The following is a 16,735-nucleotide window of genomic DNA, read 5'->3' as shown; positions in this document are numbered from 1 at the left end:
CCCAAGGTACTACGAAAGCTGAAAGGTTAGGTATTATTATAGATTGGAGTAACACTGTTAAAAATAATGACTAATTTACTGAATTTTTAAAGTTTTAATGTTAATGGGCTTAATGGATCGGTGAAAAGAAAAAGAATTTTAACATACATTAAGAAAATGAAAATAGATATAGCTTTTTTTACAAGAAACACACTTAACAGAGATAGAACATCAGAAATTAAAGAGAGATTGGGTTGGAAATGTTATTGCAGCTTCATTTAATTCAAATGCAAGGGGAGTTGCAATTTTGGTTAATAAAATTTTACCAATTAAAATACAAACTGTATTAATTGATTCTGCAGGGAGATATGTAATTATACATTGTCAAATATTTTCAGAACTATGGACTCATGAATATTTATGCACCAAATGAAAATGATGTAAAATTTATACAAGAGGCCTTTTTGAATTTGGCTGACGCACATGACAAAATATTAACAGGTGGAGATTTTAATTTTTTTCTGGACCCAGTTTTAGATAGATCAACAAAGGTTGTTACAAAATCAAAAGTAGCAAAATTAACTTTATCATTGATGAAAGATTTAAATTTGATTGATATATGGAGAAGAATTAATCCAAAAGAAAAATATTACTCATTTTATTCAAATAGACAATATATTCCCTAGATTACAATATTTATTCCAAACACTACCAATATAATTACCACAGAAGTTTTTTCAAGAGTTAAATAAATGTGTGAGGAAATTCCTTTGGAAAGGTAAGTTGTCAAGGATATCGTTGGAAAAATTGACATGGAAATTTGACCTAGGAGGGTTACAACTTCCAAACTTTAAGAATTATTATAAAGCATATCAACTTAGATTTATTGCATCTTTTTTTGATGAAGATAAATCGGCATGGTTTAGAATAGAACTAGACAAAATAGGAGAAAATATACCAGATTTTATATGTAAGTGGGACCCTAAATGGATACGGGAAAAGAAAGAACCTTCTATATTAAAACATTTGATTGATTTATGGGATAAGATAAATGTTGATGAGATAAAGAAATCTTTATTAATAAAGAGACCTTTAATTCAAAATAAACTTATTCCTTTTACAATGGATAACCAACTTTTATACAATTGGTTTCAAAAAGGGATTAGATATATAGGAGATTGTTTGGAAGGAGGTATATTAACGTCTTTTGATCAATTAAAGAATAAATAAAATATCAAACAACACTCTTTTTTTGTTATTTCTAATTAAAGGCTGATTTAAGAGATAAGTTGGGTCAAACAATGTTATGCCGAAACCTAATGAAATAGAAACTTTAATTCAAAAAGGAAAAATTTAAAAAATTATTTCCTGTATGTATAGTTTGATTCAAAAACAGGCAATTAAACAAGGAATTCATAAGTCAAGACAAAAATGGGAAACTGATTTGAATATTAAAATTGAAGAAACAAGTTGGTCAAGACTATGTCTTGACAGTATGACAAATACAACAAATGTCTGGTTAAGATTAGTGCAATATAATTTTTTACATCAATTATATATTACACCACAAAAAATAAATAAATTAAACCCAAATTTATCTGGTCAATGTTTCCGATGTAATCAAGAAATTGGTACTTTTTTACACTCTACTTGGTCTTGTTTTAAAATTCAACCTTTTTGGATTTCCCCAGTTATCTGGAGAAAGAAATAAATACACATATTAAAGCTATTATGAACTCCATGGAGCATGTTGGGATCTTCCTATATCCAGGCATTCTTTCTTTCTTTCTTTTTTCTTTCATTCTTTCTTTATTGACTGGGTCACTGGGACCTCACTGTATACAAGTTAGTGACAGGGTCTATGGGACCTTATGATGTACAAGTTAGTGACGGGGTCTGCTGTTTAACAATTGGCCTTTCACTTTATCAATGGGTCAATGTTCAAGATTTGCTTTTGAGCATTTCTGAAAGATTCAGAAGAGCACAAATGTTAATTAAAAACAGAAGAGATTCTGCAGATGCTGTAAATCTTGAGTAACACAGAGAAAATGCTGGAAAAACTCAGCAGATCAGGCAGCATCTATGGATAGGATCAATGTTTCAGGATGAGACCATTCTTGACCAGAACCATCAACAATGACACGAGGGGTGGAGGGGTGGAGATGCATCTCTACCAATGTAAAACTCTTGGCAGTGTGGACAGTCAGGGGGATCTTGAGGTCTGTGTCCATAGGTCACTCAAAGCTGCTGCGCAGGTTGACTGTGTAATTAAGAAGGCATATGGTGCATTGGCCTTCATCAACTGTGAGATTGAGTTCAAGATTCGAGAAGTAATGTCACAGCTATATAAGATCCTGGTCAGACCCCACTTGGAGTACTGTGCTCAGTTCTGGTCACCTCACTACAGGAATGATGTGGAAACTATAGAAAGGGTGCAGAGGAGATTTACAAGGATATTACCTGAATTGGGGAACATGGCTTACAAGAATAGGTTGGGTGAACTTGGCCATTTCTCCTTGGCATGAAGGAGGATGACAGGTGACCTGATAGAGGTGTATAAGATGATGTGGGGCATTGATCATGTGGATAGTCAGAGGCTTTTTCCCCAGGGTTAAAATGGCTAACACGAGAGGGCACAGTTTTAAGGTGTTTGGAAGTAGGTTCAGAGGGGATGTCAGGGGTAAGTTTTTTTTACGCAGAGAGTGGTGAGTATGTGGAATGGGCTGCCAGTAACAATGGTGGAGGCAGATACAATAGGGTGTTTTAAGAGACTCCTGGACCTTGCACAAAGTTACAACAATAAATCAAGGAGACTGCGGCTAGTTTAGGCCTTATAAACAAATAATGCAATTACGTACCTGAGCATTCACAGAAAGTTTCAGAAGCTCCTCTGCCAAACTCCAGTTACTTTCAATCAGCTTCTGTGTTGCAGAAATACATTAAAATATTGTAGCAGCTTCAGTAAACTCATATTCGTATTTCTTTGTTTTTAAATAATTATTAATTCTTTATAATTGTTAAATGTTGCTCTTTTTTGTTGTATGTCATGTCCTGGCCAACACAGCAAATTTCGAATACATGTAAATTGTATTTGCCAAATAAAGTTCATCCTTGATCTCATCATCATGGGCAATTCACGAGTTAAATTTAAACTACATTCTTTTTTCACTGCAGTAACTGTGATCTGTTTTATCTCGCCACAAACGAAGAGTGCCTGCGTGTTACTTGCAGATCAAAAAACTTCTTAGGGGCAAGTAAGTAAAATGTTACACAGTCATAAGTTTAATATATGTATTTTTGCATGTTTTATTTCATATCCACATAGCAAACACTATTTTTATGAGACCATAAGATAAAAGAACAGATCAAGGCCATTTGGCCCACTGAGTCCGCTCACCATTTCATCATGGCTGATCCAATTTTCCTTTCAGCCTCATCTCCTGCCCTTCCTCATAACCCTGACCAATCAATAATCTATCAACCTCTGCCTTAAATATACTCAAAGACCACAGCCGTCTGTAGCAATGAATTCCACAGATTCACCACTCTCCGGATAAAGAAATTCCTCCTCATCATTTTTTAATCTGTAAAGTTATTAAATGTTGCTGTTTTTGGTTGTATCATATCAACACACCACAGTAAATTCCTAATACATGTAAATACATATGGCGAATAAAGTTGAAAAGATATATTTTTAATATGAACATAGATCTAAACTTTTATTTGCAATCTTATTTCTGTAGATTATCAGAACAAAACTGTTGAAATTGTTGCCAAACTAATAGCACACGAACAGTTGGATGTGATACACACACTGGATGGTAAGTAGTATACAACTCCTGCTGAAGTTGCTAAAGAGATGAGCTGTACGTTCATGGAGGCAAATGTATCTGGCAGATTGTGGAAAACTCAGAGGATGCAGCAAGCAGCAGAATCAGTTGTCGGCCATTTCTTTGCATATGTGTAAATTGCCAGGCACCTGGTCCTGCTGCAGATGAGTGATGCCTTCTTGCTTGTCAGAGCTGAGGAAACAGGTGCGGAAGCTGCACACTCTTAGGAAGATAGGGCAAGAGATGCCTTGAAGGACAGGCAAGTAAGCAGCTCACCAGTTTATTGTCATCTCATGGTACATATATTAGACCATAATATATAGGAGCAAAATGAGCCCATTTGGTCCATCGTCTGCTCTGACTTATCAACAATCTATCAAACTCTGCCTTAAATATGCATAAAGACTTGGCTTCCACAGCTGCTTGTGGCAAAGGATTCACAGATTCACCACTCTCTGGCTAAAGAAATTACTCTTCATCTCCGTCCTAAAAGGATGCCCCTCTATTCTAAGGCTGTGGCCTCTGGTCTTGGATTCTCACATCACAGGAAACATCCTCTCCACATCCACTCCATCAAGGTATTTCACCATTTGCCCCTCATTCTTCTGAATTCTAATGCATACAAGCCCAGAGCCATTAGGGACTCTACATATGACAAGCTGTTCAATCCTGGAATCATTTTCGTGAACCTTCTTCAAACCCACTTTAGTTTTAACACATCCTTTCTAAGATAAGGGGCCCAAAACAGCTCATAATATTCTAAATAAGACCTCACCAGTGCTTCATAAAGTCTCAAATTTACATCCTTGTTTTTATATTCTAGTCCTCTTGAAATGAATGCTAACATCACATTTGTCTTCCTCACTACAAGCTTAACCTGCAAATTAACCTTTAAGGAATCTTGCACAAGGAATCACAAGTCCCTTTACACCTCAGATTTTTGTATTTTCTCCCCATTTGGAAAATATCAACCCTTTCATTTCTTCTACCGAAGTATGTAAACATACACTCCCAACATGGTATTCCATCTCACAAACAAGAGAAAATCTGCAGATGCTGGAAATCCAAGCAACACATAAAAATTGCTGGAGGAACTCAGCAGGCCAGGCAGTATCTATGGAAAAAAGTACAGTTGACATTTTGAGCCAAAATCCTTTGGCCCTTCAGTCCTGCTGAGGGGTTTCGGCCCAAAACGTCAACTGAACTTTCTTCCATAGATGCTGCCTGGCCTGCTAAGTTCCTCCAGCATTTTGTGTGTGTTGAACTGTATTCCATCTGCCGCTTTTTCACCCATTCTCCTAATCTAAGTCCTTCTGTAGCCGCCCTACTTCCTCAAAACTACCTACCTCGCCATCTATCTTCATATTGTCTGCCATATTATCGAGGGAAATGGACACAGGCGTACTCTCCACTGACTGTGCATTTCCCCTTCTCCTCTGGAGATTTACCCAGTTACCTGTCTCCTGCAACTTCAGGGTGACTTGCCTCCCTGTAGCTCCTATCTATTCTCCTGTATGAGTCGAAAGTCATCGAGTTGCAGCTGCAACACGTTCTCTCAGGAGCTGCACTTGGTGCATATCTGCTCATTTGGGACTGGAGGTCTCCCAGACTTCCCACATCCCACACAGAGTACAAAACACTAGCCCAGAGCCATTCTCACTAAACAACTATGCCCCTACAGATGAGGAATAAACAAATAAGAACAGAGAGAGAGTAACTTGCAAGATACTTTACCTGGCCCAAGGCTGATCTCCCCTAAGCCTGATGAGCAAGACCCACTCTGAAATCTGGCACACTCAAAAGAATGGCCACTCTGCTTACACCCGAGATATTTTTCATAGCCCTTTCTAATGAATCCTTCGTGCTGTCTGGTTGCGCCTCAACTCAGAGAAACTGTCACAAAGGTCTGCTTTTAAAATTCTGATCACCATCTGATTAAAAGGTAGCTCTTCTAACGCAGCCCTGACATGGATTGTCCAACCCAGAGAAAACTGCTATGAAGCTCTGCTTTTTAATTCTTTAACATGGACCTGAGTGAAAGGTAGCTCTTTTGAGCACTGCCTGTTGCTAATTGGTCCCTCTCAACTCAGAGAAACTGCCACAAAGCTCGATCACCATCCTGATTTAAAGGTAGCTCTTTTTATGCAGCCTTGAAGTTGATCGCCCATTGGATATATGACCAAACAAAACAGCATTACTCTGAATTATAGTGCACCTGTATCACAAATATCACACACAGCACATAAAACAAAGTATTACCATAAGTCAATAAAATATAATTCAAAATACATATAGTGTGCAGCAGAGGTAAACAGTAAGTACAGTGAATAGTTCACTGTCCTAGTGATATGACCTCAGTGGTCACGGGGCATCCCTTAGTCTCACAGCCTGAGGGAAGATGTTACCCAGTCTGGCTGTCCTAGTCCTGACGCCCCTGTACCTCCTTCCTGACAGTAGTGGGTCAAAGAGATTGTGGATGGGTGGTGGGGATCCTCAACAATGCTTCAGGCCCTTTGTCACAAATAGGGGGGTGGGCGGATGCAGGGAGATCCTCTCTACTGTTGCTCGCAATGCAAGGGTTCTAGTTTCATTATGGCAGCTCAAATGTCTTTTCTACATGTACAGTGGATACGAGCCAGAAATACCCAGATGCTGTCTGACCTGCACAGGCCCTCCAGCATTTTGCTCTTGCCAAGATGGCATCTGCCTCAATTAACAGAAAAAGTGTTTGTCATCCAATTATATCAAAGTTTGTTAACGTCTTGTGATGCCTAAGTGATATTTTATTCATTTGCTCCTGTCATGTCACTAAATGTACATACAATGTATTGTATCCCTGGAGAACAATATGTTCCATGGTTGAAAAAATTGTTTAAATAATGAATTCGCAATCTTGGGCATGTCGACAGTGTGGAATTTAGGCCTTTCTCCAGGGATAATTCAAACTAACATCAACTTACAAAAGCAGCAATGAATAACCTGACTGTGCTCAAAAATTTAATACTTCTGATTCTGGTTATGTTTCCAAGGAATTCAAAACACGGTAGCTTAGTGATCAGCACAACACTATTACAGCTCAGGACATCGGAGTTTGGAGTTCAGTTCTGGCATCATCTGTTAGAAGTTCATATAATTCATCGTAAGAAAGTTTGTACGTCCTTCCCATGACTGCATGGATTTTCTCCAAGTGCTCCGGTCTCCTCCCACAGTGCAAAGACATACGAGTTTGTAAGTTATTAATCACTGTAAATTGTCCTGTGATTAGGTGGGAGTTAGTAGGTAGTTGCTGGGTGTCATTGAACCAGAAGGGCCTATTTTCCACATTGTACCTCTAAACAAATAAACAGAGTCACTTGGCTTTTAAATCTCATATAATTGAAAATCACTTTGTTGCAGGAAAGCAGCATCCATCATTAAGGACCCCCATCATCCAAGCCATGCTCTCTTCTCACTGCTGTCATTGGGAAGGAGGTTTCACACCACCAGGTTCAGAAACAGTTATTAATCATCAGGCTCTTGAACCAGAGGGGATAACTTCACTCACTCTAACTGATTCCACAACCTATCATGGATTCTACAACTCATATTCTCAACATCTCTTATTTATTTAATTTATTATTATTTTGTGTTTTTTTAATCTTCTGCATTTGCACAATTTGTTGTCATTTGCACATTGGCTGTTGGTCCGTATTTTTCGTCTGCAGTCCTTCATTAATTCTACTGCATTTCTCTATATTTACTGTGAATGCCCACAAGAAAATGACATGTATGTATAAAGTGACATTTACATACTTTGATAATAAATTTACTTTGACATATAGACAGCAACATTAATGGGTCATTTCGTCTCAGAAATGACTGTCCTAACACCATTTAACACTCAACACTCTGACTCCCACATCACATAATCTTCAGAACTCCCACTCTGCTGAAAATTATACAGGGATATCAAAAGAGGCATCCCATCACTTACCCCAACACCAGAACAGATCCCAGGTGAACTGTTAAGCCTGATCCTATGCCTCCTCTCCAATCCTTGGCCATAGCTCTCTCTCCACAGATGTCAAGCCCTCACCTTCAAACTTTTCCACAGAATCTATGCAAGGTCTGATGCCTTCCTTTCTTTCCTCCTCTCTGACCAAATGTTCACATGAGTGATCCCAAGAATGAAAGGATTAATGTGTGAAGAGTATTTGATGGTTCCGGGCCTGTGCTCACTGGAGTTTAAAAGAATGAGGGGTATTGTCATTGAAAAATATGAATATTGAAAGGCCTAAATAGAGTGGATATGGAAAGGATGTTTCCTACAGTGGGGAGTCTAGGACCAGAGGGCACAGCCTCAGAATAGAAAGATTGTGGCGACCCATTTCCTGGCACATCCGAACCAGCTCACAATTAGCCAGCGTTCCAGCTAAGGGAGATAGCCTACGGGGGTTTGTGAGTACGTGTCTTTTGGAGCATCTGCGCCCCATGGAGGGCAGGTTGAGGGAGGCTTAAAAGCAAGGCTGTGTAGTTCGAATAAAGTTTTCTTTGACTGCAGTTTACCGACTCTGTGTCGTTATTTTAGCGCTGCGTGTAGCACACTGCTACAATTGGTGACCCCGACGGTCCAAATGATTTTTGGACCAGAGATGACCGACGCCGCCTCTGTTCATGCGGTTTCGTTGAAACTGCCTGGTTTCTGGATGCCGCGACCACACCTGTGGTTCCAGCAGGCAGATAATCTCAGAGGACACCCGTTACTACTACATGGTGAGCTCCCTCGACCAGGACACAGCGGCCCAGGTCGCGAAGTTCGTACAGTCGCCCCCGGCAGATGGCAAGTACATGGAATTCAAAGCCCTGCTCCTCTGGACTTTCGGACTCTCACGGCGCGAGCGGGCTGCCCATTTACTGCACCTGGATGGCTTGGGCGACAGACCTCCATCGGCTTTAATGAATGAGATGTTGTCTCTGGCCGACGGACACACACCCTGCCTCATGTTTGAGCAGGCATTCCTAGAGCAGCTGCCCGAGGACATACGCCTGCTGCTGTCCGACGCGGATTTCAGTGACCCTCGGAAGATGGCAGCCCGGGCAGACTTGCTGTGGAACGCCAAGAAGGTGAGTGGAGCGTCCATCGCACAGATCACCCGGCCACGCTCCCAGCAGCAAACCAGTCCAGGCCTGGCCGCAGAGCCCGCTAACCCCAGGGCAGGGGTGCGGAGCCCAACGAACAATGGTGCTTCTACCACCAATGGTGGGGCGCAGAAGCCCGCCGTTGTCGCCCGCCCTGCAAGTTCCCGGGAAACGCCAGGGCCAGCCGCCGCTGATGGCTACGGCGGCTGGCCATCGGGATAGCCTCCTGTATGTGTGGGACAAGCGGTCAGTACGCCGCTTTTTGGTCGACACCGGTGCTGAGATCAGCGTCTTACCTCCGACGAGTTACGACACCCACAGCAGGGCACCGGGTCCCCCCCGAGGGCCGTGAATGGCAGCACAGTAAGGACCTATGGCACCCGTCAGGTGCAGCTACAGTTCGGCTCCAGCCAGTTCACGTGGGACTTTACACTGGCCGCCATAGCCCAACCGCTTCTGGGTGCGGATTTTTTGCGGGCTCACAGCCTACTGGTCGACCTGCCCAGGAAGAGACTGGCCCACGCCGAGACCTTTCAGACGTTCTCCCTGGGTGCAGCCCAGTTGCCAGCCCCTCACCTCGGCTCCATCATGCTGTCCGACAACGACTTCACCAGGGTCCTGGCAGATTTTCCTTCGGTTCTGGCACTGCAGTTCACAGCGGCCATGCCCCGACACGGCGTACAGCACCACATTCCGACCCAGGGACCACCCCTCCACGCCCGTGCTCGGCGGCTTCCCCCGGACAAGCTCCGGCTGGCAAAGGAGGAGTTCAAGAGGATGGAGGAATTGGGGATCATCCAGTGGTCCGACAGCCCATGGGCCTTCCCCCTGCACATGGTGCCCAAAGCGACGGGAGGCTGGAGACCGTGCGGCGACTACCGCAGGCTGAACGAGGCTACCACACCGGACCGCTACCCTGTGCCGCACATTCAGGACTTTGCAGCAAACTTGCACTGCGCACGGATCTTCTCCAAGGTAGACCTCGTCCGAGGGTACCATCAAATCCCGATGCATCCGGACGACGTCCCCAAAACGGCTCTCATCACCCCGTTTGGCCTTTTCGAGTTCCTCCGCATGCCGTTCGGCCTGAAGAATGCCACACAGACGTTCCAGCGGTTAATGGACGCGGTGGGACGCGACCTGGACTTCATCTATTTGGACTATATCCTCATAGCCAGCAGCAGTCGTCAGGAGCATCTGTCCCACCTCCGTCAACTCTACGCACGACTGAGTGAGTACGGTCTAACAATCAACCTGGCCAAATGCCAGTTCGGGCTCGACACCATTGACTTCCTGGACCACAGGATTACTAAAGACGGGACATCCCTCTGCCCGCTAAGGTAGATGCGGTCCGCCATTTCCCCCGATCCACCACGATCAAAGGTCTTCAGGAATTCATAGGTATGGTCAATTTCTACCACCACTTCCTCCCTTCAGCTGCCCGGATCATGCTCCCCCTGTTCGCCCTGCTGTCCGTTCCGGGCAAGGACATTACCTGGGACGAGGAGTCCACCGCCGCTTTCAATCAAACGAAGGAAGCTTTGGCGAACGCCGCAATGCTAGTGCACCCCAGAATGGACGTCCCTACTGCCCTCACAGTGGACGCATCTAACACGGCAGTTGGTGGAGTGTTGGAGCAGCTCATCGCAGGTCGCTGGCAACCCCTGGCGTTTTTCAGCAAACACCTGCGGCCACCCGAGCTCAAGTAGTGCTTTCGACCGGGAACTGTTGGCGCTCTACCTGGCAATCCGGCATTTCAGGTACTTCCTAGAAGATCGGCCCTTCACCGCGTTCACGGACCACAAACAGCTTACCTTTGCATCTACGAAAGCGTCCGACCCTTGGTCGTCCCGCCAGCAGCGCCATCTGTCCTACATCTCTGAATACACAACGGATGTCCGGCATGTCTCGGGTAAGGACAATGTCGTGGCGGATGCGCTCTCTCGCCCTACCATTCATGTCCTTTCCCAAGGGGTGGACTTTGAGGCGCTGGCAGAGGCACAGCAAGCAGATGAGGAGCTCCCGAGTTACAGAACCGCAGTCTCCGGTTTACAGCTCTGGGACCTCCCCGTAGGCCCAGGTGAGAGGACCCTACTCTGTGATGTCGCCACCGGCCAGCCCCGTCCCATTGTCCCGGCCCCTTGACGGCGGCGCGTTTTCGACTCCATTCATAACTTGGCGCACGCCTCCATCAGGACAACTGTCCAGATGGTCTCCAGCAGGTTTGTTTGGCACGGACTCTGCAAACAGGTCAGTGAATGGGCCAAAACGTGCATGCACTGCCAGACGGCCAAGGTGCAGCGGCACACCAAAGCTCTGCCGCAGCAGTCCCACCCCACCCACCAGCATTTCGATCACATTCATGTGGATATCGTGGGCCCCCTGCCAGTGTCGCGAGGAGCACGGCACCTCCTGACTATCGTGGACCGGTTCACAAGATTGCCAGAGGCGATCTCGCTCACCGACACCACCTCCGAATCTTGCGCCCGGGCCCTGATCGCCACCTGGATATCTCGCTTTGGTGTACCGGCCCACATTACCTCCGACAGAGGCGCCCAGTTCACCTCCAGCCTGTGGTCAGCTATGGCCAGCCTTTTGGGGACTCAGCTGCACCACACCACTGCCTACCACCCACAGTCAAACGGGCTAGTGGAGCGTTTCTACCGTCACCTGAAGTCAGCCCTCATGGCCCGCCTGCGAGGAGCTAACTGGGCGGACGAGCTTCCCTAGGTCCTACTCGGCATCCGCACGGCGCCCAAAGACGATCTGCACGCCTCGTCGGCCGAGTTGGTGTACGGCGCACCCCTGGTCGTCCCCGGGGAGTTCATACCAGCCCCAAGGGGGCAAGAGGAAGAACCCGCAGCAGTCCTGGGCAGACTACGCGAGAGGCTCGGTAACCTGGCCCCCTTACCCACTTCGCAGCATGGGCAGAACCCGACCTGCGTACCCAAAGACCTGCAGAACTGTAAGTTTGTGTTTGTACGAAGGGGCGGGCATCGGCCACCACTGCAACGGCCCTACGAGGGGCCGTTTATGGTGCTCCGGAACAACAGGTCCACGTTCGTGCTGGACGTTGGGGGGAGAGAGGAGGTTTTCACGGTGGACTGGCTCAAACCGGCCCATGTGGACCTGGCGCAACCGGTCGAGTTTCCGGCACCGCGGCGCAGAGGCCAATCTCCCAAACAGGTTACGGCCCAGACTGTGGACATTGGGGGGTGTATCGCCGGTTCTGGGGGTGGGGGGGGGGGTTATGTGGCGACCCATTTCCTGACACATCCGAACCGGCTCACAATTAGCCAGCGTTCCGGCTAAGGGAGATAGCCTACGGGGGTTTGTGAGTACGTGTCTTTTGGAGCATCTGCGCCCAACGGGGGGGGGCAGGTTGAGGGAGGCTTAAAAGTAAGGCTGTGTAGTTCGAATAAAGTTTTCTTTGACTGCAGTTTACCGACTCCGTGTCGTTATTTTAGCGCTGCGTGTAGCACACCGCTACAAGATGTTCCTTTAGAACAGAGATGAAGAGAAATTTCTTTCATCAGAGGGTGGTGAATCTGTGGAATACGTTGCCACAGGTGGCTATGGGGGCCAAGTCATTGGGTATATTTAAAGTGGAGGTTGATAGGTTCTTGATTAATCAGGGTGTCAATGGTTACAGGGAGAAGGCAAAGCAATGGAGTTAAGGGGAAAAATGCAGCCATGATGCAATGAGGCAGCAGACTCGATGGGCTGAATGGCATAATTTGCCCCAGTGTTCTATGGTCCGATTGGACGTCTCCTTCACTACCAACCTTCCTAACTCTCCACTTCTCACCAAATGACCAGAGATCTGGACTTGACTGGCTCCCTTGACACCCTCACCCACCCATTCAGCCAAATCCTGCCTAATGGAGGGCACTTTTAATCCAAGTAAACTGCAGTCCACATTCAGCTGTGCTCAAGCAATACACTACAATGTGCCTTTTGGATTTGATGACAGCTATCTCCAGGCTTTAGATTTCAACCCACTAAAACATGAGATGAAAATCTCCTCAAAACTGAATCAGAATCAGGTTTAATACCAGTGGCATATACATGAAATTTGGTGCTTGGGATTCCCACACAGTTCCTGATTGGAAAGTTACCTGAACTCCCCAAGAGTTAAAAGACTTCACATGAGAAATGGACAAATTAATACTGAATAAGTGAAAGTTGTTCTTAAGGAATTAAAATCAATTTTCTTCACATTTATGGGCACTGATGATGAATCAACGTAGTGAGAGCCATAGAACACTACAGTACAGAAAAAGGGCCCAACCAGTCCATGCAATTTGGCCTAATCCCATGGTTTCACAACTGGACCAAATCCTTCTGTACCCTCCTATCCGTGTACCAAGCCAAACTCTCTTAAATGCTGCAATCCACATCCACAATTCCCACTGTCAACTCATTCCCATTCACACCACTCTCTGAGTGGAGACACTTCCCCTCAATTTCCCCTTAAACAGTTCACCTTTTACCCTTAACCCATAACCTCCAGTTGTAGTCTCACTCAACCTCAGTGGCAAAAGCCTGTTTGCATTTATTCTATCTATACTCCTCATAACTGTGCATATCTCTATCAAAACTCTCCACATTCTCCGACACTCCCGGGGAAAAAGTCCTAATCAATTGAACAGATCCCTATAATTCAGGTCACCAATTCCTGGCAACATCCTTGTAAATTCTCTCTCTTCATACCTGTCCTGCAGGTAGGTAAAACAACACATAATACTCCAAATTTAGCCTCACCAGTTTTATACAATCGCAACTCTTTTATTCAGTACTCTGATTATGAAGGCCGAAGCACCAAAACCTTACTTTAACACCCTCTCTCGTGGCTAATGTGCTAAAAGCTCTCTTTAACACCCATATACCTGTCTATATGGAAAAAGCTCTCTTTAACACCCTACCTATGTGGCAAAAATTCTCCTTACGACCTTTTCTATCTGCCAAGTGGCCAAATGCTCTCCTGATGGCCCTGTCTTAGTAGCTAAGCCATACGTGAAGGCCAGGAGCTGGACTTGGATGTCGAAGGCTATTTGAGTCACACTCCATTGGGAGCATTTAACAGGCAGTGGAAGCTTGTCCCCATTGCCATGACCGGCTCTAACAACTTTAAGGAACAACCTCAGGGGTTGTAATAGGGTTCGTATGTATATATACATACTTAAATGTACTTTGAACTTTGAATTCCTTTCTAATCCCTCCTCCTATGCTCCTAATTTTGTTGCTGACTTCTGTTCCCCAGACAATGTGATGAGCTTTTACCCGACTTAGTGGAGGATGAAGGAGAAACACATCATTTGAGAAAAGGCCAACCTTCATTGCTAACGACAGGCCTGAGTTTGGAAATTCACCTGTGTTTCTGAATACAGTGCATCATAAGCTTGATTAGCTATGCACTCTCAATAATAAATCAATAAGCTAACATTATTTATCACAAGACATGTGTACATTAGCAAATTCTGCAGATGCCAGAAATCCAGAGCAACACACAAAAATTCTCACAGCACTTAACAGATCAACTAGCCTCAGTGGAGAGGAATAAGCAGTCAACATTTTGGACCAAGACCCTTCATCAGTACTGAAAAGAAAGGGTGAAGAAACCAGATTACGAAGGTGGGGGTAGGGGAAGGAGGATGGCAGATGATAGAAGAGACCAGGTGAGGGGGAAGGTGGGTGGGTGGGACAACAGAGATGAAATAAGAAGCTGGGAGGTGATAGGTGAAAGAGGTAGAAGGCTGAAGAATGAATCTGATAGGAGTGGAAAGTGGACCATGGGAAATGGACAGATGAGGAGAAGGGGTAAAAGGGGAACAAGAATGGGGGGGAGGGAGGAGAAATTACCAGAACTTTGAGAAATCACTGCTGTGTTTAGATGACAAATAAATGGTCAACCCAGGTACAATTTTGCAGAATTTAAATAAAAGTTTTACTGAAATCTAAAAAGAACAATTCATACATATTCCATCTCTACCTTGTCTTGAGTGGTTCCATTTTTGTCCACTGTGTAAAGAACTGCAAGGTGGGTAACCAGCCACCAAGTGAAACCACAAGGATCCTTGCAGGTGTTGGAAACACAAAGACGAACTCCTGTACTTGTCTTCTCTTGCAAGAGATCTCTGAGATGACTGTTCAAGCAGTTCCAGAAACTCTGCAGGATGCAGACAGAAGTTATTCACTCTCTAATGGCCTATAGAACAGCATCTACAGAAAGTAAATCTTCATTCGACATGCCATCTAAATCTTCTATAGACATACATACTGCATTAAGGTCCAGTATGGAAAGAACAATGCCCAAGAATGGAAAAAGCCCATAAAAATTGGTAGATAAAGTCTAGATCATCACAGGTAAAGCCCTCCCCACCAGTGAGTACATCTACAAAAAATGCTGCAACAAGAAAGCAGCGTCCATCGTCAAAGACCCACACCATCCAGGCCATGCTCTCTTCTCAATGCAGCCATTGGGAAGGAGGTACAGAAGCCTCAGGTTCAGGAACAGCCACACATGAAGGCCAGAAGCTGGACTTGGTTGTCAAGGGCTATTTGAGACACACACCATTGGGAGCTTTTAATAGATAGTGGGAGCTTATCCCCACTATACACCCCAGCTATGACAACCTTAAAGAACCCTTCAGTACTGGCTGGTTTGAAATTGCCAGGCTTGGTTTCTTCTCATTTTTTAATCCAGAATTAATATCCAGTGACTTTTAATGGAAATTACTGCTCAGTTATTGGAAGATTAAAGTCATCATCTCTAAATTTTCGAGCCTTACTTCTGCGAGAAAGTAGACACACAGGGTAGTCTTTCATTGATTATATTACAGTTATTATGGATTTATTGAAAATGAATCAGGGTTGTATATGGTGACATATATGTACTGTACATCTGTACAGTGGTCAAATAGTGTCATTTTCCCAGAGTTAAAATGTCGTATACAGAACAGTGTACATTGAAGGTGAGACATTCAGGCAAGTTCTTTATGGGGAGTGACAGGTGCATGGATGGAGTGACAGGTGCATGGATGCACTGCCAGGGATGGCGTTGGAGGCAAACATGACAGGGCATTCAAGAAGCTCTTAGATAGACACATGAATGTGAGGAAAATGGAAGAATATGGACATTGTGTAGATTGAAGGGATTAGCTTGACTGGGTATTTGATTACTCATTTAGTTAGTTCAGTTCAACATTGCAAACCAAAGGGCTTGTTCCTGTTTTATGTTCTGTTTTATTTTCAAAGAAACAGTCATATCGTGCTCATGGCTCATTCTTGCCCATAATCCAATTAACTTATTTGAATGCTTCTTTGAATCAAAACTAAAGCAAAATGATTACCGTTTATAAATTGCATTCACCTCTATGACTGCTTGTGGGGATAAATATTTCCCAAGAAATCCTCACAGAACACTCTCCAACTGTTAGACTTTTCCCTCAGCGACTCAATCCAGCAGCCCCTCCGAGGGCAGTGGCTTGAACTAACTTAATCATCTTGAGTTGTTCTGGTACCTCTTCTTTATCCCCATCTAAACCATGACTTCCTAATAACCTCAGTACCCCAGTCTAGCAATGCCAGCTTCCTTTACAGATACAAGAAGTTCTTATGATACTCAAAATCTACAGCAACACACACAAGGTGCTGGAGGAGCTCTACAGTCAGGATGGGAATAATCAATCAACGTTTCAGGCCAAGACCCTTCATCAGAACTGCATCTTCCTTTATAATTGGCTGTCCGTCGTGTCTGACGATGACAGGAAATGTGCAGGAGAGTTTTTAAAGTGGCAAAGCCACTG

At 44.6% G+C, this 16,735-nt stretch overlaps 1 protein-coding gene across 3 annotated transcripts in view; it reads right to left on the bottom strand.

Annotated features, from left to right (window-relative positions):
• The window catches only part of mms22l (MMS22-like, DNA repair protein), a 268,328-nt gene that overhangs the window by 183,806 nt on the left and 67,787 nt on the right, over positions 1-16,735 (bottom strand). For all 3 annotated transcript variants that reach the window (XM_059981367.1, XM_059981368.1, XM_059981369.1), the window contains exons 10-11: positions 14,920-15,096; positions 2,838-2,900 (exon numbers count right to left, since the gene is read on the bottom strand). In XM_059981367.1, the coding sequence (XP_059837350.1) occupies positions 2,838-2,900; positions 14,920-15,096 (240 nt within the window). The remainder of the gene's footprint in view (positions 1-2,837; positions 2,901-14,919; positions 15,097-16,735) is intronic.

This window comes from Hypanus sabinus, chromosome 10 (assembly GCF_030144855.1).
Source record: "Hypanus sabinus isolate sHypSab1 chromosome 10, sHypSab1.hap1, whole genome shotgun sequence".
NCBI classification, from domain to species: domain Eukaryota; kingdom Metazoa; phylum Chordata; class Chondrichthyes; order Myliobatiformes; family Dasyatidae; genus Hypanus; species Hypanus sabinus.
The sequence above is the reverse complement of the archived record's forward strand: the minus strand, read 5'-3'. Positions and strand labels throughout refer to the sequence as shown.